Source organism: Cetorhinus maximus, chromosome 20 (assembly GCF_964194155.1).
Source record: "Cetorhinus maximus chromosome 20, sCetMax3.hap1.1, whole genome shotgun sequence".
Classification (NCBI taxonomy): Eukaryota; Metazoa; Chordata; class Chondrichthyes; order Lamniformes; family Cetorhinidae; genus Cetorhinus; species Cetorhinus maximus.
In genome coordinates, this window is record NC_135898.1 from 20,446,738 (window position 1) to 20,469,726 (window position 22,989).

General features: G+C 52.4%; 2 protein-coding genes across 2 annotated transcripts in view; both read left to right on the forward strand.

Annotated features, from left to right (window-relative positions):
• Positions 1-22,989, forward strand: part of ikbkb (inhibitor of nuclear factor kappa B kinase subunit beta) — a 505,718-nt gene that overhangs the window by 120,475 nt on the left and 362,254 nt on the right. The gene's annotated exons all lie outside the window — the stretch shown is intronic.
• Positions 1-22,989, forward strand: part of dmtn (dematin actin binding protein) — a 90,336-nt gene that overhangs the window by 57,461 nt on the left and 9,886 nt on the right. The window contains exons 13-17 of the mRNA XM_078565679.1: positions 201-265; positions 3,511-3,565; positions 5,698-5,705; positions 8,581-8,646; positions 9,286-9,366. Coding sequence (XP_078421805.1) covers positions 201-265; positions 3,511-3,565; positions 5,698-5,705; positions 8,581-8,646; positions 9,286-9,366 — 275 coding nt within the window. The remainder of the gene's footprint in view (positions 1-200; positions 266-3,510; positions 3,566-5,697; positions 5,706-8,580; positions 8,647-9,285; positions 9,367-22,989) is intronic.

The following is a 22,989-nucleotide window of genomic DNA, read 5'->3' on the forward strand; positions in this document are numbered from 1 at the left end:
GCAATTTGGGTCTCACTTCTGCAAACGACAATTGATTCTAGATCAATTGTTGATTTTTGAGATTGGTAGATTTTTGTTATCCAAAGATATTTAAGGGGATATCGGGTGCAATGGGCAGATGGAGTTAGATTGCAGATCAGCCATGACTTAATTGAATGGTGGAACAGACCCAATGATTGCAAACCTCTTGTTTCCCACAGCCCCACAACAGTCAGCCTGTAAATCACCTTCACTCCCCACTCATGGGAGAAATAGCCTCTACAGGGTAAGTACAGATTTTCTGTCTTGTAACGGATACTATTTAATTCTGTGCAAACGTCAATTGAGAACGCAAACGGGGATTGTAGAATTGGCAGCTCCGGCGTGAAGGTTGGTATCAGCAGAAACTGTGTTCAAGGGCAATAAGACAGGAAGGAGCTAAGATGACATTGGAAAGGTATCAATATCAGATAAAGGTACAGTAGAATGCTGAAACTCGCCCTTACATGCTATAGCTAGAGCTAACTTCAACAGAGGTTCACGCCATTGCAGAGAAGGGAAGTGGTCGTAAAGGGAGTATTTTTATACATGAGAGCAGAATGTCAACACACCCGGAGTAATTATGGATTTATCAGATTATAAATTGATCAGACCTTCTGCTGCTTTCAAATATTTTATTGGCTTTCAAGCAAATATTAAATGTTAAATGAGGGGAGACTTGCAGGCTGGGCCATATAAGAAGAGTATTTCTGTGTGAGTACATGATGAGGGCAGTATGTTCGTGGCCAGTGTTGGGCTCCAGGCTTTGGACCATCTATTTGAGGACCGCTGCAGCACTGGAAAAGAGGGACTGGAGATATAAACACGTTTCAGAGCAGTGCTAGTGCCAGCAATGCAGGTGATGCAGGTGCCAGTTGTGTTGGTGCCAGCCTTGCCAATGCTGTCATTACAGATGGCGTCAGTACCAGTTCCCGTGGTGTTGATGCCCGTGCCAGCTTTGCCAGCTTCCTAAAGTCAGCTTTTATGAGAGTAGCTGTAAACAGAGTGCATGGTAAAGAGAATGTAAAAGCTGGGAATTTGGTCCAAGTGGGAATTGAATGCAGAGAGGGAAGGAGATGCTGCTTTTTGCCTCCAATACTTGTCATGATGAGTGTTACAGGTAAATATTTACTTTAATCTTTCTCAGGCCTAGCTATGGAGTACAGTGGGTAGCATCCCTGCCTATGAGGCAGAGGTTTACTGTTTAAGTCCCAATCCAGGGGCAGGATTTTACGGCAGGGGAATTTTACGTTCCCGCTGCAGTCAATGGGGTTTAGAATGTCTCGCCGCATTTTACCGCCTCGTCCCCGCCGAAACAGGGCCGTAAAATTTTGCCCCAGGACTTGATGGCCAAGAAAGGTGCATTCATAACTCAGCCAAACTTGCAAATCCTCCCAACATAAGAGCGGGAGAGATTCCTGGTCAGCCATGTGATGGAAAGAACATTGGAACCTCTACCATCACTATCCACAGCTCCAGACTGCAACATATTGTGTTTTTATAATGATTACTCATAAGGGATTGGGTAAATACATTGTGGGTTATTTTATTTAGACTGGGCACATAGTCATAGTCATAGAGGTCGACAGCACAGAAAAAGGCCCTTAGGCCCATCGAGTCTGTGCGGATCAAACAAGTACCTCACTATTCTAATCCCATTTTCCAGCACTGGGCCCATAGTCTTGTATGCCATGGCATCGCAAGTGCACATCCAAATACTTCTTCAATGTTATGAGGGTTTCTGCCTCTACCACCCTTTCAGGCAGAGTTCCAGATTCCCACCACCCTCTGGGTGAAAAAATTATTCCTCACATCCCCTCTGAACCTCCTGCCCCTTATCTTAAATCTATGCCCCCTGGTTATTGATCCCTCCACCAAGGGGAAAAGATCTTTCCTGTCTACCCTATCTATGCCCCTCATAATTTTATACACCTCAATCATGTACCCCCTCAATCTCCTCTGCTCCAGGGAAAATAACCCCAGTCTATCCAATCTCTCCTCATAACTAAAGTTCTCTAGCCCAGGCAACATCCCATAAGAACAGCTACACAAATATAGAAAGCTTGAAGACATCAGCAGCAGAACTGCGCGTGCTGCCTTCTGCTCATAGGCCAAAGTGAAACTGAGACTGGATCACATGACACACTTCCTTTCAAGTGGTGTCATGCTGCTACCCTTTAAAGATATATTATAATGTAACATACAAGTAAACCTGCATGTTGCCATAGCAACTCAGACTCTTTGGGGTGCTGGTTGGCCCAGGATCAGTTTGGTGCCGACGGCACGTGGTTCAATACCTGTTCCGGCTCGGGTGGATTCGGGACCTGCCTCCTTGCCCTATCTGTGGTGGAGGTCATGGCGCTGTGGGTCAGACCTGCCTTTGGGCAGAGAACTGAAGAAGAAGTACTGAGTTAAAAGACTAAAACTATAAACTAACTTGATTAAATACATATAGAGATGACAGTGCAGGTGGTGTGCTACAGCATGTGGGAGTTTATGGAGAGCATTGCAATCCCAGCAAACCCCAGGTACAATAAGTGTTTGCATCTCAAGGAACTGCAGCTCAGAGTTATTGCAGACACTGTGGGGCATCAGGGGTGGAGAAGGAGTTAGTAACCTGGACACTTTGAACCCGGGGGCAGTCACACCCCTTGGGTTAGGAAGTGGCACTAGGTCTGGTTAGTAGTCAGGGGACAGGAAGATGTGACTGAGAGTCAGGCAGGTAAGGGGAACATGAGGTGCAGTGCTGGAGGAGCCTCAACCTTTCTCTATATCGAACAGGTACAAGGTTCTTGCTGCCTGTGTGGATGAGCAAATTGACCATGGTGCAGGCCATTCAAGTGGGGGGAGAGGGGGAGCGAAGAGGAACGTGGTAGTGACAGGGGACTGTAGTCAGGGGGATAGATACTGTGGTCTGCAGATGCAGCTGGGAGTTACGAAGGTTGTGTTTCCTGCCTGATGCCAGGGTTAAGGATATCTCCTCACAGCTGCTAACGAAGTTGGAGTGGGAGGTGGAGGATCCTTGTCGTGGTCCACATGGGAACCAAAGTTATAGGCCGAAGGAGGAACAAGGTCCCAGCTATCAAACACAATGTGTTTAGCTGAAATTTCAGGGCACTCTCCAGCGCCTCCTCCAGACATTCCTGAATAAAGCATTTGACTAGTCAGGCACATCTCCCAGAGGGAGTGAAAATAAAAGCATTAGGGAACATGGCTTGATTAGAGAAAGTTCTTTCTTATTGCATCATTTGCCATGTTTTAATCCCCGCTGTCAAATGACAAATAATTGCAGGGCTCTGAGTGGAGCTTTCTGACCCCTGGAGCTGATTGCTGTAACACTCTGAAACAGACAATTAGAGATGATTTTGGTAGACAGGGTTTGAAAGTTAGAGACGACTTAAGTGATTATTTGTAGAAATTAGAGGGGTTTAAATCTGTCAGCGATGTTTTGAAGTTGAAGTGTGCTGATTGAAGTGTTTCCTTGCTCCTTAGCTGCAGTCTGCTGACTTCGTCACAGCTCACAGACAGGAGAAAAGAAGCAGTGCAGGTGAGGGGGGGTTGTCACTAACATATACCTGGACTCCAATGGGACATGATCAGTGCACGTTACAACAAAGCTGAGAATGCTGTGTGGCCAGTCGGTCACTGCCTGACAGAGAAAGGCGTGCAAGGGAGGCTTCACACCTCTCTCCCAGGTTTGCTAAGGCAATGTGCCAATAGCCCAGCATGATAACACTGGTTAGGGGTATGGGATATACTGAGTCTCCCCTGTCCCATCTGCTGACCACCAGACAATGGAGACTTCTGATGGGAAGCCAAGAATGTTGGAACACTGATTCTCACCATAGGAACTCAGGGGAGAGAGGGAAAAACAATAAAAAAGCAACAGAAAACATAGATTTACAACCATAGCAAACATCTCATTCAAATATTATATAACGAGAGAGAAGCAAAGAAGTGAATTTGATCTTGAATAGAAATTCAGCTCTTAATTTAATCTTAATTTTACATTGACAGGAAATGGTTTTGGTACATGAACAATAACCAATTACAAATAGGATTTAGCTTAACAGAAACCTTGTAAAAAAAAAAGGCATAGTTTGCTAGTTACTGCAGTTAGTGCTGTGTAACTACCATTAGTCGCATGCCCGGTCATCTCACCAGGTCATCCATCACTCAGTGGAAGCTTTCTCACCTCAGTCAGAAGATTGTGGGTTTGAGTCCCACCCCAGAGATCTGAGCACAAAATTGAGCCTATCACTCCCAGTGCAGTACTGAGGGAGCACTGTACTGACTGAGGGAAAATGCTGAGGGAGCGCTGTACTGACTGAGGGACAATATTGAGGGAGCGCTGTACTGACTGAGGGACAATACTGAGGGAGCACTGTACTGACTGAGGGACAATGCTGAGGGAGCACTGTACTGACTGAGGGACAATGCTGAGGGAGCACTGTACTGACTGAGGGACAATACTGAGGGAGCACTGTACTGACTGAGGGACAATGCTGAGGGAGCACTGTACTGACTGAGGGACAATACTGAGGGAGCGCTGTACTGACTGAGGGACAATACTGAGGGAGCGCTGTACTGACTGAGGGACAATACTGAGGGAGCACTGTACTGACTGAGGGACAATACTGAGGGAGCACTGTACTGACTGAGGGACAATACTGAGGGAGCGCTGTACTGACTGAGGGACAATACTGAGGAAGCACTGTACTGACTGAGGGACAATACTGAGGGAGCACTGTACTGACTGAGGGACAATACTGAGGGAGCACTGTACTGACTGAGGGACAATACTGAGGGAGCGCTGTACTGACTGAGGGACAATACTGAGGGAGCACTGTACTGACTGAGGGACAATACTGAGGGAGCACTGTACTGACTGAGGGACAATACTGAGGGAGCACTGTACTGACTGAGGGACAATACTGAGGGAGCGCTGTACTGACTGAGGGACAATACTGAGGGAGCACTGTACTGACTGAGGGACAATACTGAGGGAGCGCTGTACTGACTGAGGGACAAAACTGAGGGAGCGCTGTACTGACCGAGGGACAATACTGAGGGAGCACTGTACTGACTGAGGGTGGAACGTGATGGTGTAGTGGTATTGTCACTGGACATTGTCACTGAACTAATAACCCAGAGACCCAGGGTAATGCTCTAGAGACCCAGATTCAAATCCTGCCACGGCAGATGGTGAAATTTGAGTTCAATAGAAATCTGGAATTAAATGTCTAATGATGACCATGGTCATAAAAACCAAATAAGTAATATCTCCTTAACATTTGAGCAAAGATATACTGGTTAAGAAAGCCCCAGTATGAGATCTTGTCCATTTGTCTTCTGTTTAAGAGGATAAGGTTCTGGCAAAATATCAGCGCAATAAATTGTGCCTGACAGATTGGTGTCTTAGAGAGTTACAGCGTCTTTATCTTTAGCCTTTCAAATTTAAAAATAAATCAACCCATGGGCATCCCATTCTTTAATCTTTCTCAAAGGTTCCAGTTCCATTCTCCCTTTATGTGGAATTGTATGAAGTGCTTTATTCTGCAGAAAATAAACTACTTTTTTAAAGATTACAATGTTTGTTCAGATCTGGGGAAAACGGGCCCAGAATTTTTAGATTCTGCAAACACTGATTCTTATCTTTATTTCCCCTTGTCTCTGCAGATATCCAGGTAAGTGCTGAACCTTCTGGAATATGTATTGCGCACAAGAGGTGAGAATTCCTATCTGATACCTAAACACTAACACTTGATTTTTTAGTGCGATATTGGAAGCAGTTTGTGGTGTTGAAATCTGTTGTTTTTGGCTTAACATTACAGGTGGTGTAGTCTGTTAAACAGTCTATTTCCCTGTGTTCACTGTTCTGTGATGGGGTTAAACAAGGGCTGAATGCAGAACTGAAACCAAAGAGGGAAGAATGCAAGGCATTGTACGCAGCTAATTGTAAATGCATTTCTTTGTGAATTGTTACATGCAGAGAGCAGAGTAATTCTCCCAGAGTTTGTTTTGGAGCCTCTTATTCAGGAGGTTTTACCATTTAATGCACAATCTCTCTAATCTCACCACATTGACTGTGTAGAGGTAACTATTTATTTTCTGCTTAAATCGACCAGTAAGTGTGCTTGTTTTGAAGTCTCTGGTTTAACTAGGACACCCAGTGAGTGTGTGGTACGATGATGCATTTATCATCAAGTCTGTGGGCCGACAGCTTGCTGACACTGTTAGACTGTCAATCTTCCGATACAACACAAGCAGGGGTTTATTCCGATGGGTTCTCCTTGTCTAAGGCCAGTCTAAGCCTTGATGCACAGTGTAGTTGAGGAAAACACAAAGCATTGACACTTTAGCCCATCGCTTGTCCCCAGCTCCTGACCTGGATCCTGACCTGGATCATCCGTCGGAAGCTTTCCCAACCAGTTGACTGGTGGAAACTCCAGAGAAATGGCGTAAACGGTTTCCATCAATGAAAGTGGATGGATGTATACATTCAATAACTCAGTTATATTGCTCTTTAGTTACATTCTTCGACTTGATATTTTAAACTGAAAGTACGATCTGACATAATCACCCCTGTGCTCACTGACCTACGTTGGGTCCCAGTCAAGCAACGTCTTGGTTTTAAAATTCTCATCCTTGTTTTCAAATCCCTCCATGGCCTCACCCCTCCCTATCTCTCTAATCTCCTCCAGCCCCACAACCCTCTGAGATATCTGCACCCCTCTAATTCTGGCCTCTTTAACATCCCCAATTTTAATCACTCCGCCACTGGTCATCATGCCTTCAGTTGCCTGGGCCCTAAGCTTTGGAATTCCCTCCCTACACCTCTCTGCCACTCTCCTCCCTCAAGAAACCATTTAATGCCTACCTCTTTGACCAAGCTATTGGTCATCTGACCTGATAGCTCCTTATGAAGCTCTGTTTTATGATGCTCCTGTTCAGCGCCTAGGGATGTTTTATTCCGTTAAAGGTGCCACAGAAATATAAGTTGTTGTTGTGATGCAGTATCAGCGTGAGATTTTATAGAATGGTCTAGTAGCTAAGAGGGGGTTTGCCTTCACTCACCAAGAGCTTCAATGACTCCAGTTGAATATTAAACAAGTGGATCAGTCATTCCCAATGGTAGATTCCTCCAGACACCATGGGTGGAATTTTCCGGCCCCTCCCACCGGTGGGATTTTCCGGTACCGCCAACCCCCCCCCCCCACCCCCCCTCCTCACCAGGATGGGGCCATAAAATTCCGCCCCATCTGACACTTACTGAAGCTGTACAAGACTCCCATTGCAAGGAGAGATATTGTTCAAGATATGGGGAGGTGAATAAAGGTTACAAGATGAGAGCCAAAATAATGTCAAATAAAGGGGTTAGAAAAGCAAGAACAGAACAAGAGAAGAGAAACAAGTGGAAAAGATTCAGCTCTTAGTGGAAAAACTGACTTAAAAAGAAATAAAACTCATTTACTTGTGGACCCTGTGGGGCCAATTTTAGGAATCAGTTTTGTCTCAGTGATATGGCTATACCAGTGCTGATCTTGTGAGTTTCAGAACCCAGTCACACTGTTACTTCCATCTCAAAGTCCATCCCCCTTGCTGGGTTGGACAGAATACAACACTAAACATCACCTCCCAAAGCTGTGTGAATCTCTCCAGTCACTCTCTGTGTCCATGGTGTGGTCCAAAACACATCCACAGGCAATATCCTCCCCACTAACCAGGAGATCGCTGAGGCAGCCTTGTCCCATTGTGGCCCCTCTTCATATCAGTGACTGTCACCTAAAAGGACATTAATTAACATCGCTTGCTCATGGTTCCACTGTCTATTTGTCTTTGATTCATATTGTAGCCCCTCAGTGCACAGGTCCCAGTGCTCACACTGCACCGGGTGAGTCACTGCATCCTTCCACATCTTCTGTGTAGCAGAAAAATTCTTTCTTTGCGATCTTCGGACAAAGACCACCCTGGCTGAGACCCTCTCTTCCCTCGGGTGTATCTAGATTTCTTCTTCATCTGTTACTATCTCTTCCATTGCTGAGATTTGTTATTCCCTCAGAAACGTACCCTGCAGTTTGACATTGTGCAAGCACTGCCTCATGTCCCATCTTAGCTTGCTCTCTGGGATGGACCCTTCACCATCCTGCTAGTCACATGATACAACTACAAGGGCTAATCTTAGCAATTAATCTCTATCAGTTAGGCCTGAACAAACCCAGACATGAGGTGATGAAAAGCCCAGTGGTGGAGGGCTTTGGGAACCAAATATTCCTCCAAAGGATGCTACACTCACCACACACCTTGCGCCAAATGACTCATATATAGTGTTCAGTGTTACATTGTGTACAATGTTATGTTTAATGACCCCTTGTCCCGCTCTCTTCTGAAAGATACATCCCCTCCTCTCAATACCCAGCTTTTGCTTCTCTTGTTTGCCTCCTTCACGGCTTTGATTCACAGTCAGTAGTTTTGCCTCTTGGCTGCAGCATGCATGCCCTGGTGAAAGAATGGAACCATAATGCATGATGTGGATGTGTGTGTTGGCTCTGACTTTTACAGAATGGTGACACGCAGACAGGGAGGATGGACAGAGGCACGTCCTTACCCGCCATGTTGGAGGAGAAGGTCAGCATTCATTGACGAGAACCTTTCCATTTGTTATTATTCATGCACGGGGATGTGAGCGCCGCTGCCAAGGCCTGCATTCATTGGCCACCCCTAACTGCCCTGAGAAAGGAGCGGTTTGATGCGGCTGTGTGGCCTGCTCGGTCATCTCGCAGTTAAGCGAAGGTCTGGAGTCACATATAGGCCAGACCAGATAAGGACAGCAGATTTCCTTCAGTAAAGGATGTTAGTGAGCCAGATGGGTTTAGGACAATCTGGTGCGCTAACTTTGTCTTCCAAATGTATTTAATTCATTGAATTTAACTTCCCAGCTGCCATGGTGGAACTTGGTGCAAGGTCCTTTGCCCCTGTTCATTTTTTTTGGAGGTTATTTTAACCCCTTCCTATCCCTGGATTCAGGAGATCAAGGCTGTGAGCAGCAAGCTTGACTCCTGTCTCTGCTGTGTTGTCCGGTCACAAGCAGCCCAGCAGCTCAGTTTGCAGGCCAGCCTTGGGCTAGGGAAGATGAAATCTGACAGAGTTCCCACTCCTGACCACTGCTCAGTGACCTCGCTCGAGGTGTGAGTGTGTGGCCACTGAGGAAGAGCCCTGCGGCTAGATAAAGCATTTTCACTTTTGTCAAATGTATCTCCTACGCAGATTTACCCATATGAAATGCTGAAGGGAACGAACAGCAGGAGCATTAACCTGCCTCAGGGAGTGGACAGGCCCCGGCTGGAGGTAAGGGTGAGAACAAAAGAACCTACCCTCAGATGAAACATGCAAAATAAAAGAGAACAAATAGAATTAAAGTCAATGAGATTAAAGGGACAGTGCCAGTGAATAGAAAACTGACTTGGGACAGTGACTGGTGGTGAACAGTTCCTTCAGACTAGAGAGAAGTGTACAGTGTTGTTCCTCAGGGCTCATCATTGGAACCTCTGCTCTTTTTATCGGTATTATTAACTTGGACTTGGGTATACAGGGCATAACTTTAAACTTTGCAGATAACGTCAAACTTGGGAAATGTAATAAGCAGTAGCGAGGACAACAACAGACTTCAGAAGAATATAGACTGGTGAAATGGTCAGGCACATGGCAGACTGAAGTTAATGTAGAGAAGAGTGCAGTGAGGAGAGGCAAGGTAAACTAAATGGTGCAATTTTAAAATGGATGCAAGGACAGAGACACCAGGGGGGGATGTATGTACCCAAATCATTGAAGGTGGCAGGACAGCGAAGGCTGTTAAACAAAACAGCACATGGATTCATGAGGGTACTTCAGAGAGTGGGGAGGGGGTGGGAATTCAGGGAAGGAGTGATACAGCGAGAGGTGGGATTCAGGGAGGGGGGGCATTCAGGGAGGCTGGGGTGATTCAGGGAGAAGCTGATTGACGCAGGGGATGATTCAGGGAGGGGGGGCTGATTCATGGATGGGGGTTTTTCAGGGAGGGGGGGTGATTTAAGGAGGGGCATGATTCAGGGAGGGGGGGTGATTCAGGGAGGAGCGATTCAGGGAGGGGCGGTGATTCAGGGAGGGGGATGATTCAGGGAGGGGGTAGTTGAGGGAGGGGGTGATTCCGAGAGGGGGTGATTCAGGGAGGGGGGCTGATTCAGGGAGGGGGGCTGATTCAGGGAGGGGGGCTGATTCAGGGAGGGGGGCTGATTCAGGGAGGGGGATGCTTCAGGGAGGGGGATGCTTCAGGGAGGGGGATGCTTCAGGGAGGGGGATGCTTCAGGGAGGGGGATGCTTCAGGGAGGGGGATGCTTCAGGGAGGGGGGTAGTTGAGGGAGGGGGTAGTTGAGGGAGGGGGTGATTCAGGGAGGGGGTGATTCAGGGAGGGGGTGATTCAGGGAGGGGGTGATTCAGGGAGGGGGTGATTCAGGGAGGGGGTGATTCAGGGAGGGGGTGATTCAGGGAGGGGGTGATTCAGGGAGGGGGTGATTCAGGGAGGGGGTGATTCAGGGAGGGGGTGATTCAGGGAGAGGGGTGATTCAGGGAGAGGGGTGATTCAGGAAGAGGGGTGATTCAGGGAGAGGGGTGATTCAGGAAGAGGTGGTTCAGGGAGGAGTGATTCAGGGAGGGAATGAATTGGGGGCGTGATACAGGGAGGGGGTGATACGGGGAGGGGTGAATTAGGGAGGGGGTTGATTCAGGGAGGGGGGTGATACGGAGAGGGGGTGAATCAGGGAGGGAGGGTGATTCAGGGAGGGGGGGTGATTCAGGGAGGGTGGTGAATCAGGGAGGGGAGTGTTTCAGGGAGGGGGTGATTCAGGGAGGGGGTTGATTCAGGGAGGGGGTGATTCAGGGTGGGGGTTGATTCAGGGAGGTGTGAATTAGGGAGGGAGTAATTTGGGAGGGAATGAATCAGGGAGGGGAGTGTTTCAGGGAGGGGGTGATTCAGGGAGGGGGTTGATTCAGGGAGGGGGTTGATTCAGGGAGGGGGTGAATCAGGGAGGGGGTTTATTCAGCGAGGTGTGAATTAGGGAGGGAGTAATTTAGGGAGGGAATGAATCAGCGAGGGGGTGATTCAAGGAGAGGCTGATTCAGGGAGGGGTTGATCCAGGAAGGGGTGATTCAGAGAGGGGGCGATTCAGGGAGGGAATGAATAAGGGAGGGGGTGATTCTGGGAGGGGGGTGATTCAGGGAGGGGGTGATTCAGGGAGGGGGTGATTCAGGGAGGGGGTGATTCAGGGAGGGGGTGATTCAGGGAAGGGGTGATTCAGGGAAGGGGTGATTCAGGGAAGGGGTGTGATTCAGGGAAGGGGTGATTCAGGGAAGGGGTGATTCAGGGAAGGGGTGTGATTCAGGGAGTGGGTGATTCAGGGAGGGGGTGCTTCAGGGAGGGGATGATTCAGGGAAGGGATGACACAGGGAGGGGGGTGATTCAGGGAGCGGGGTGATTCAGGGAGGGGGTGATTCAGGAAGGCGGTTGATTCAGGGAGGGAATGAATCAGGGAGGGGGTTGATTCATGGAGGGAGGTGATTCAGGGAGGGGGTGAATCAAGGAGGGGGGGCGTGATTCAGGGAGGGGGTGATTCAGAGAGGGGTGAATCAGGGAGGGGGTTGATTCAGGGAGGTGTGAATTAGGGAGGGAGTAATTTAGGGAGGAAATGAATCAGGGAGGGGCTGATTCAGGAAGGAAGTGAATCAGGGAGGGGGGGTGATTCAGGGAGGGAATGAATAAGGGAGGGGGGATGATTCAGGGAGGGTGGGTGATTCAAGGAGGGGGTGATTTAGGGAGGGGTGATTCAGGGAGGGGGTGGTTCAGGGAGGCGTGTGAATCAGGGAGGCGGTGATTCGGGCAGCGGAGGTGATGCAGGGAGAGGGTGAATCAGGGAGGGGAATGATTAATGGAAGAGGTGATTCAGGGAGGGAACGAACAAGGTTAGGGGGGTGATTCTGGGAGGGTGTGATTCAGGGAGGGGGTTGATTCAGAAAGGTGGCGATTCAGGGACGGGTGAATTAGGGAGCAGTGGTGATTCAGGGAGGGAGTGATTCAAGGAGGGAATGAATCAGGGAGGGGATGGATCTGGGAGGGGGTGATACAGTGAGGGGATGGAGTCAGGGAGGAGGGGTGATTCAGGGAGGGGGTGATACAGTGAGGGGATGGAGTCAGGGAGGAGGGGTGATTCGGGGAGGAATGATCCAGGGAGGGGGTTGATTCAGGGAGGGGGCGAATATGGGAGGGAGTGATTCAGGGAGGGGTGGTGTTTTTTGGAGGGGGTGTGAGACAGGGAGGAGGTGATTCACGGAGGGGGTGATTCAGGGAAGGGGATGATATAAGGAGGTGGTGATTCAGGGTGCGGTGACACAGGGAGGGGGGTGATACAGGGAGGGGGTGATTCAAGCGGGTGAATCAGGAAGGGTGGGTGATACAGGGAGGGGGAGATTTGGTGGAGGGTGAATCAGGGAGGGGGAGCGTATCAGGGAGGGTGAATCAGGGAGGGGGGTGAATTAGTGAGGGGGTGATTCAGGGATTGGTGAATTAGGGAAGGGATGTGATTCAGGGAGAGTGTGATTCAGGGAGGAAGTTTGAAACAGGGAGGGGGTGATGCAGGGAGGGCTGAATTAGGGACACGGGTGATTACGGGAGGGGGCGAATCAGGGAGGGGAGTGATTCAGGGAGGGGTGAATTAGAGAGGGGGTTGATTCAGGGAGGGGCTGATTCAGGAAGGAAGTGATTCAGGGAGGGGGAGATCCAGGAGGGGGTGATTCAGGGAGGGAATGAATCAGGGAGGGGTGCGTGATTCAGGGAGGGGGTTGATTCAGTAAGGGGGTGATTCAGGGAGGGGAGATTCAGGGAGGGGTGATTCAGGGAAGGGGGTGATTCAGGGAGGGGTGATTCAGGGAAGGGGGTGATTCAGGGAAGGGGGTGATTCAGGGAAGGGGGTGATTCAGTGAGGGGGAATGATTCAGGGAGGAGTGTTGATTCAGGGAGGGGGGGGATTCTGGGAGGGGATGATTCAGGGAAGGGGTGAATCAGGGAGCGGGTGTGATTTTGGGAGGGGTTGATTCTGGGAGGGGGTGACGCAGGGAGGGGTGAATCGGTGGGGGGTTGATTCGGGAAGGGGGTGAATCATGGAGGAGGTGATTCAGGGAATGGTGAATTAGGAAGGGAGGGTAATTCAGGGAGGGAGTGATTCTGAGAGGAGGGGGTTACACAGGGAGGGGGTTATACAGGGAGGGGATAGATTCAGGGAGGGGTTGATTCAGGGAGGTAATGAATCAGGGAGCGGGTGATACAGGGTGGTGCTAATTCAGGGAGGGGTGAATCACGGAGGGGGTGATTCAGGGCGGGGTGAATTAGGGAGGGGGGGTGATTCAGGGAGGGGGTTGATTCAGGGAGGGGGGTAATTCTGGGAGGGGGTGAATCAGGGAGGGGAATAATTCAGGGAGTGGGGTGATGCAGGGAGGGCGGGTCATACAGGAAGAGGGTGATTCAGGGAGGGGGTGAAACAGGGAGCGGGGCTGATTTTGGGAGGGGGTGATTCTGGGAGCGGGTAATTCAGGGTGGGGTGAATTAGAGAGTCGGGGTGATTCGGGGAGGGAGTGAATCAGGGAGGAAGTGATTCATGGAGGAAGTGATTCACGGAGGAAGTGATTCAGGGAGGGGTGAATTAGAGAGGGGGGTGATTCAGGGAGGGAGTGAATCAGGGAGGGGGTGATTAATGGAGGAAGTGATTCATGGAGGAACTGATTCAGGGAGGGGATGATTCAGGGAGTGGATGAATCAGGGAGGGAATGAATCAGGGAGGGAATGAATCAGGGAGGGGGTGATTATTTGATTGCTGAATTGGGGGGTTTCATTCAGGGAGGGAGTGATTGAGGGAGGGGGTGAATCAGGGAAGCAGGGTGATGCAGGGAGGGATTGATTTAGGGAGGGGGTTGATTCAGGGAGGGTGTTGATTCAGGGAGTTGGGTCTATCAGGGAGGGAGTGATTCAGGGAGGGAGTGATTCAGGGAGGGAGTGATTCAGGGAGGGAGTGATTCAGGGAGGGAGTGATTCAGGGAGGGAGTGATTCAGGGAGGGAGTGATTCAGGGAGGGAGTGATTCAGGGAGGGAGTGATTCAGGGAGGGAGTGATTCAGGGAGGGAGTGATTCAGGGAGGGAGTGATTCAGGGAGGGAGTGATTCAGGGAGGGGATAGATTCTGGGAGCGGTTGATTCAGGGAGTGGCGGTGATTTTGGGAGGAGGTGAATCAGGGAGGAGGTGATTCAGGGAATGGTGAATTAGGAAGGGAGGGTAATTCAGGGAGGGAATGATTCAGAGAGCGGGGTGAATCAGGAAGGGGGTGATACAGGGAGGGGATGGATTCAGGGAGAAAGTTGATTCAGGGAGGAGGGGTGATACAGGAAGGTGAATTAGGCAGGGGGGGTGATTCAGGGAGGGGATGATTCAGGGAGGGAATGAATCATGGAGGGGGTGATTCAGGAGGGGGGGAATTAGGGAGGGGGGGTGATACAGGAAGGGGGTGATTCAGGGAGGGGGTGAAACTGGGAGCGGGGCTGATTTTGGGAGGGGGTGATTCTGGGAAGGGGGAATTAGAGAGGGGGGGTGGTTCAGAGAGGGAGTGAATCAGGGAGGGAGTGATTCATGGTGGAACTGATTCAGGGAGGGGACGATTCAGGGAGGGAGGTGATTCAGGGAGGGGGTGATTCAAGGAGGGGGTGATTCAGGAAGGGGTGAATTAGAGAGGGGGTGTGATTCAGGGAGGGAGTGAATCAGGGAGGGGTGATTAATGGAGGAAGTGATTCATAGAGGAACTGATTCAGGGAGGGGATGATTCAGGGTGGGAATGAATCAGGAAGGGGGTGATTCTGTGATTGGTGAATTGGGGGTTTGATTCAGGGATGGGGTGATTGAGGGAGGAGTTGAATCAGGGAAGCAGGGTGATGCAGGGAGGGATTGATTTAGGGAGTGGGTTGATTCAGGGAGGTGGGTGTATCAGGGAGGGATTGATTCACGGAGGGGGATTGATTCAGGGAGGCGGTGAATCACGGAGTGGGGGTGATAAAGGGAGGGAATGAATCAGGGAGGGGGGCTGATACAGGGAGGGGTGAATGAGGGAGGGGGGTGATTCAGGGTGGGGGGTGATTCAGGGAGGTGGTGAATCAGGGAGGGGTCGATTCAGGGAGGGGGTGCAATATAGGGAGTGGGTTGATACAGGGAGCGGGGTGATACAGGGAGGGGGTGATTCAGGGAGGGCTGATTCAGGGAGGACGGGTGATACAGGAAGGAGGTGAATTAGGCAGGGGGGGTGACTCAGGGAGGGGATGATTCAGGGAGGGAATGAATCGGGGGGGGGGGTGTGATTCAGCGAGGTGGTGATTCGGGGAGCGGGGTGAATCAGGGTAGGGGTGTGATTCAGGGAGGGAATGGAACTTGGAGGGGGGTGATTCAGGGAGGGGGTTGATTCAGGGAGGGGGTGATTCAGGGAGGGGGTGATTCAGGGAGGGGGTGATTCAGGGAGGGGGTGATTCAGGGAGGCGGTGATTCAGGGAGGGGGTGATTCAGGGAGGGGGTGATTCAGGGAGGAGGTGATTCAGGGAGGGGGTTGATTCAGGGAGGGGATTGATTCAGGGACATTTATTCAGAGCAGTGTTGATTCAGGGAGCAGTGTTGATTCAGGGAGCAGTGTTGATTCAGGGAGCAGTGTTGATTCAGGGAGGGGGAATTCAAGGAGGGAATGAATCAGGAAGGGGGGGTGATTCAGGGTGGGGGGTTGGATTCAGGGTGGGGGGTTGGATTCAGGGTGGGGGGTTGGATTCAGGGTGGGGGGTTGGATTCAGGGTGGGGGGTTGGATTCAGGGTGGGGGGGTTGGATTTCAGGTAGGGGGTTGGATTCAGGGTGGGGGGTTGGATTCAGGGTGGGGGGTTGGATTCAGGGTGGGGGGTTGGATTCAGGGAGGGGGGTTGGATTCAGGGAGGGGTGTTGGATTCAGGGAGGGGGGTTGGATTCAGGGAGGGGGGTTGGATTCAGGGAGGGGGTTGGATTCAGGGAGGGGGGTTGGATTCAGAGAGGGGTTGGATTCAGGGAGGGGTTGGATTCAGGGAGGGGTTGGATTCAGGGAGGGGTTGGATTCAGGGAGGAGGGTGATTCAGAGAGGGGGTAATTCATGGAGGGGGGTGATTCAGGGAAGGGGGTGATTCAGGGAGGGGGTTGATTTAGGGAGGGGGTGATTCAGGGAGGGAATGAATCAGGGAGGAGGGTGATTCAGAGAGGGGCTAATTCAGGGAGGGGGGTGATTCAGGGAGGGGGTTGATTTAGGGAGGGGGTTGATTCAGGGAGGGAATCAGAGTGGGGTGGTGATATAGGGAGGGGTGAAGCAGGGAGGGGGTGATTCAGGGAAGGGGTGAATCAGGCAGCGGGGGTAATTTTGGGATGGTGTGGTTCTGGGAGGGGGTAATTCAGGGTGGGGGTGAATCGGGGCGGGGGGGGTTGATTCAGGGAGGGGATGAATCAAGGGGGAGGTGATTCAGGGAATGGTGAATTAGGAAGGGGGTGTAATTCAGGGAGGGAGTGATTCAGAGAGGGGGTGAATCAGGGAGGGGGTGATACAGGGAGGGGATAGATTCAGGGAGAGGGATGATTCAGGGAGGAGGGGTGATACAGGAAGAAGGTGAATTAGGAGGAGGGGTGATACAGGAAGAAGGTGAATTAGGCAAGGGGGTGATTCAGGGAGGGGATGATTCAGGGAGGGAATGAATCAGGGAGGCGGTGATTCAGGGAGGGGTGAATTAGGGAGGGGGGTGATTCAGGGAGGGGGTGAATCAGGGAGGGGGGTGATGCACTGAGGGCGGGTGACACAGAGAGGGGGTGATTCAGGGAGGGGGTGAATCAGGGAGGGGGGTGATGCACTGAGGGCGGGTGACACAGAGAGGGGGTGATTCAGGGAGGGGGTGAAACAGGGAGCGGGGCTGATTTTGGGATGGTGTTGATTCAGGGAGGTGCGTGTATCAGGGAGGAAGTGATTTAGGGAGGGGATGGATTCAGGGAGGGGGTGATTCAGGGAGGGGTTGATTCATGGAGGGGGTGAATCGGGGAGGGGAGTGATTCAGGAAGGGGGTGATTCAGGAAGTGGGGGTGATTCAGGAACAGGATGAATCACGGAGTGAGGGTGATACAGGAAGCGAATGAATCAGCGAATGGGGTGGTTCAGGGAGGGAATGAATCTGGGAGGGGTGATTCAGGGAGGGGGGTGATTCAGGGAGGGGATGGATTCAGGGAGAGAGTTCATTCAGGGAGGGTTGATTCAGTGAGGACGGGTGATACAGGGACAGAGTGATTCAGGGAGGAGGTGATTCAGGGAGGGAGTGATTCAGGGAGGGAGTGATTCAGGGAGGGAGTGATTCAGGGAGGGAGTGATTCAGGGAGGGGGTGATACAGGGAGTGGGGTGATACAGGGAGGGGGGTGATACAGGGAGGGGGGGTGATACAGGGAGGGGGGTGATACAGAGAGGGGGTGATACAGAGAGGGGGGTGATACAGGGAGGGGGTGAATTAGGGAGGGGGTGATTCAGGGAGGAGGTGATTCAGGGAGGGAGTGATTCAGGGAGGGAGTGATTCAGGGAGGGGGGTGATACAGGGAAGGGGTAAATTAGGGAGGGGGTGATAGAGGGAGGGGGTGATACAGGGAGGGGGTGATTCAGGGAGGAGTTTTGATTCGGGGATGGGGGGTGATTCAGGGATGAAATGAATCAGGGCGGCGGGGAGGTATAGGGAGGGTGAATCAGGCAGGGGGAGTGATTCAGGGAGGGGGTGATTCAGGGAGGGTGAATTAGGGAGGGGTTGATTCAGGGAGGGGTGAATTAGGGAGGGGGGTGATTCAGGGAGGGTGTTGATTCAGGGAGGGCGGGTGATTCAGGGAGGGGGTGATTCAGGGAGGGCGGGTGATTCAGGGAGGGGGTGATTCAGGGAGGGGGTGAAACTGGGAGCGGGGCTGATTTTGGGAGGGGGTAATTCTGGGAAGGGGATGGATTCAGGGAGGGGGTGATCCATGGAGGAAGTGATTCATGGAGGAAGTGATTCAGGGAGGGGGTGATTCAGGGAAGGGGGTGATTCAGGGAAGGGGGTGATTCAGGGAAGGGGGTGATTCAGGGAGGGGTTGATTCAGGGAGGGGGTGATTCAGGGAGGGGGTGATTCAGGGAGGGGGTGATTCAGGGAGGGGGTGATTCAGGGAGGGGGGTGATTCAAGGAGGGGGAATGATTCAGGGAGGAGTGTTGATTCAGGGAGGGGGGGATTCTGGGAGGGGATGATTCAGGGAAGGGGTGAATCAGGGAGCGGGTGTGATTTTGGGAGGGGTTAATTCTGGGAGGGGGTGACGCAGGGAGGGTTGAATCTGGGGGGAGGGGGGTTGATTCGGAAAGGGGGTGAATCATGGAGGAGGTGATTCAGGGAATGGTGAATTAGGAAGGGGAGGGTAATTCAGGGAGGGAGTGATTCTGAGAGGGGGTGAATCAGGGAGGGGGTTATACAGGGAGGGGATAGATTCAGGGAGGGGTTGATTCAGGGAGGGGTTGATTCAGGGAGGGTTTGATTCAGGGAGGGGTTGATTCAGGGAGGGAATGAATCAGAGAGCGGGTGATACAGGGAGGTGCTAATTCAGGGAGGGGTGAATCACGGAGGGGGTGATTCAGGGCCGGATGAATTAGGGAGGGGGGTGATTCAGGGAGGGGGTTGATTCAGGGAGGGGGCTAATTCTGGGAGGGGGTGAATCAGGGAGGGGGGTAATTCAGGGAGGGGGGTAATTCAGGGAGGGGGATGATGCAGGGAGGGCGGGTCATACAGGAAGAGGGTGATTCAGGGAGGGGGTGAAACAGGGAGCGGGGCTGATTTTGGGAGGGGGTGATTCTGGGAGCGGGTAATTCAGGGAGGGGTGAATTAGAGAGTCGGGGTGATTCGGGGAGGGAGTGAATCAGGGAGGAAGTGATTCAGGGAGGGGTGAATTAGAGAGGGGGGTGATTCAGGGAGGGAATGAATCAGGGAGGGGGTGATTAATGGAGGAAGTGATTCATGGAGGAACTGATTCATGGAGGGGATGATTCAGGGAGGGAGCGAATCAGGGAGGGAGCGAATCAGGGAGGGAGCGAATCAGGGAGGGGGTGATTATGTGATTGGTGAATTGGGGGGTTTGATTCAGGGAGGGAGTGATTGAGGGAGGGGGTGAATCAGGGAGGGTGTTGATTCAGGGAGTTGGGTGTATCAGGGAGGGGGTGATTCAGGGAGGGAGTGATTCAGGGAGGGAGTGATTCAGGGAGGGGATAGATTCTGGGAGCGGTTGATTCAGGGAGTGGGGGTGATTTTGGGAGGGGGTGAATCAGGGAGGGGGTGAATCAGGAAGGGGGTGATACAGGGAGGGGATGGATTCAGGGAGAAGGTTGATTCAGGGAGGAAGGGTGATACTGGAAGGAGGTGAATTAGGCAGGGGGGGGGGTGATTCAGGGAGGGGATGATTCAGGGAGGGAATGAATCACGGAGGGGGTGATTCAGGATGGGGGGAATTAGGGAGGGGGGTGATACACGGAGGGGGTGATTCAGGGAGGGGGTGAAACTGGGCTGATTTTGGGAGGGGGTGATTCAGGATGGGGGGAATTAGGGAGGGGGGTGATACACGGAGGGGGTGATTCAGGGAGGGGGTGAAACTGGGAGCGGGGCTGATTTTGGGAGGGGGTGATTCTGGGAAGGGGGAATTAAAGAGGGGGGTGGTTCAGAGAGAGAGTGAATCAGGGAGGGAGTGATTCATGGTGGAACTGATTCAGGGAGGGTGTGATTCAGAGAGGGAGGTGATTCAGGGAGGGGGTTATTCATGGAGGGAGGTTATTCAGGGAGGGGGTGATTCATGAAGGAACTGATTCAGGGAGGGGATGATTCAGGGAGGGAGGTGATTCAGGGAGGGAGGTGATTCAGGGAGGGGGTGATTCAGGGAGGGGTGAATTAGAGAGGGGGTGTGATTCAGGGAGGGAGTGAATCAGGGAGAGGTGATTCATGGAGGAAGTGATTCATGGAGGAACTGATTCAGGGAGGGGATGATTCAGGGTGGGAATGAATCAGGAAGGGGGTGATTCTGTGATTGGTGAATTGGGGGTTTGATTCAGGGATGGGGTGATTGAGGGAGGAGTTGAATCAGGGAAGCAGGGTGATGCAGGGAGGGATTGATTTAGGGAGTGGGTTGATTCAGGGAGGTGGGTGTATCAGGGAGGGAGTGATTCACGGAGGGGGATTGATTCAGGGAGGCGGTAAATCACGGAGTGGGGGTGATAAAGGGAGGGAATGAATCAGGGAGGGGGGCTGATACAGGGAGGGGTGAATGAGGGAGGGGGTGATTCAGGGTGGGGGGTGATTCAGGGAGGGAATGAATCAGGTAGGGGGGTGATTCAGGGAAGGAATGAATCAGGGAGGGGGGTGATTCAGGGAGGGGGTGATTCAGGGAGGGAATGAATCAGGGAGGGGGGTGATTCAGGGAGGGGGGTGATTCAGGGAGGGGGGTGATTCAGGGAGGGGGGTGATTCAGGGAGGAGGGTGATTCAGGGAGGGGTTTGATTCAGGGAGAGGTTTGATTCAGGGAGGGGTTTGATTCAGGGAGGGGTTTGATTCAGGGAGGGGGGCTGATACAGGGAGGGGTGAATCAGGAAGGGGGGTGATTCAGGGTGGGGGTGATTCAGGGAGGTGGTGAATCAGGGAGGGGTCGATTCAGGGAGGGGGTGCAATATAGGGAGTGGGTTGATACAGGGAGCGGGGTGATACAGGGAGGGGGGTGATACAGGGAGGGGGGTGATACAGAGGAGGGGGGTGATTCAGGGAGGGGTGAATCAGGGAGGTGGTGATTCAGGGAGGGGGGTGATACAGGAACGGGGTGATTCATGGAGGAGGGGTGATACAGGAAGGAGGTGAATTAGGCAGGGGGGGGTGACTCAGGGAGGGGATGATTCAGGGAGGGAATGAATCGGGGGGGGTGATTCAGGGAGGGGGTGATTCGGGGAGGGGGGTGAATCAGGGTAGGGGTGTGATTCAGGGAGGGAATGGAACTTGGAGGGGGGTGATTCAGGGAGGGGTGAATCAGGGAGGGGGTGATTCATGGAGGAAGTGATTCAGGGAGCGGGGTGCTTCAGGGAGCGGGGTGCTTCAGGGAGCGGGGTGATTCAGGGAGGGGGCGATTCAGGGAGGGGGCGATTCAGGGAGGGGGCGATTCAGGGAGGGTGCGATTCAGGGAGGGGGTCGATTCAGGGAGGGGGTTGATTCAGGGAGGGGGTTGATTCAGGGAGGGGGTTGATTCAGGGAGGGGGTTGATTCAGGGAGGGGGTTGATTCAGGGAGCAGTGTTGATTCAGGGAGGGGGGGGATTCAAGGAGGGAATGAATCAGGAAGGGGGGGTGATACGGGGAGGGGTGAATCAGGGAGGGGGGTGATTCAGGGAAGGGGGCAATTCAGAGCGGAGGGGTGAAGCAGGGAGGGGGTGATTCAGGGAAGGGGTGAATCAGGCAGCGGGGGTAATTTTGGCATGGGCTGGTTTTGGGAGGGGGTAATTCAGGGTGGGGGTGAATCGAGGGGGTGATTCAGGGAGGGGGTGAATCAAGGAGGAGGTGATTCAGGGAATGGTGAAATAGGAAGGGGGTGTAATTCAGGGAGGGAGTGATTCAGAGAGGGGGTGAATTCAGGGAGGAGGTGATACAGGGAGGGGATAGATTCAGGGAGAGGGTTGATTCAGGGAGGAGGGGTGATACAGGAAGAAGGTGAATTAGGCAGGGGGGTGATTCAGGGAGGGGGTGATTGAGGGAGGGAATGAATCAGGGAGGCGGTGATTCAGGGAGGGGTGAATTAGGGAGGGGGGGTGATTCAGGGAGGGGGTGAATCAGGGAGGGGGGTGATGCACTGAGGGCGGGTGACACAGAGATGGGGTGATTCAGGGAGGGGGTGAAACAGGGAGCGGGTCTGATTTTTGGAGGGTGTTGATTCAGGGAGGTGCGTGTATCAGGAAGGAAGTGGTTTAGGGAGGGGATGGATTCAGGGAGGGGGTGATTCAGGGAGGGGTTGATTTATGGAGGGGGTGGATCGGGGAGGGGAGTGATTCAGGAAGGGGGTGATTCAGGAAGTGGGTGATTCAGGAAGTGGGGGTGATTCAGGAACAGGTGCAATCACGGAGTGAGGGTGATACAGGGAGCGAATGAATCAGCGATTGGGGTGGTTCAGGGAGGGAATGAATCTGGGAGGGGTGATTCAGGGAGAGAATGAATCAGGGAGGTGGTTGATTCAGGGAGGGAATGATTCTGGGAGGGGTGATTCAGGGAGGGGGGTGATACAGGGAGGGGGGTGATTCAGGGAGGGGGGTGATTCAGGGAGGGGGGTGATTCAGGGAAGGGGACGATTCGGAGGGGAGGGGTTATACAGGGAGGGGGTGATTCAGGGAGTGGGGTGATTCAGGGAGGGGGGTGATTCAGGGAGGGGGGTGATTCAGGGAGGGGGGTGATTCAGGGAGGGGGGTGATTCAGGGAGGGGGGTGATTCAGGGAGGGGGGTGATTCAGGGATGGGGTGATTCAGGGAAGGGGGCGATTCAGGGAAGGGGGCGAATCAGAGGGGAGGGGTTATACAGCGAGGGGGTGATTCAGGGAACGGGCTGATTCAGGGAGGGGGGTTATTCAGGAAGGAAGTGATTCAGGGAGGGGGTTAATCAGGGAGGGGGGGTGATTCAGGGAGGGGTGAATCAGGGAGGGAGTTGATTCAGGGAGGGAGTGATTAAGGGAGGGGTTGGATTCAGGGAGGGGTTGGATTCAGGGGGGAGGTGATTCAGGGAGGGAGTGATTCAGGGAGGGAGTGATTCAGGGAGGAGGATGATTCAGAGAGGGGGTAATTCAGGAGGGGAG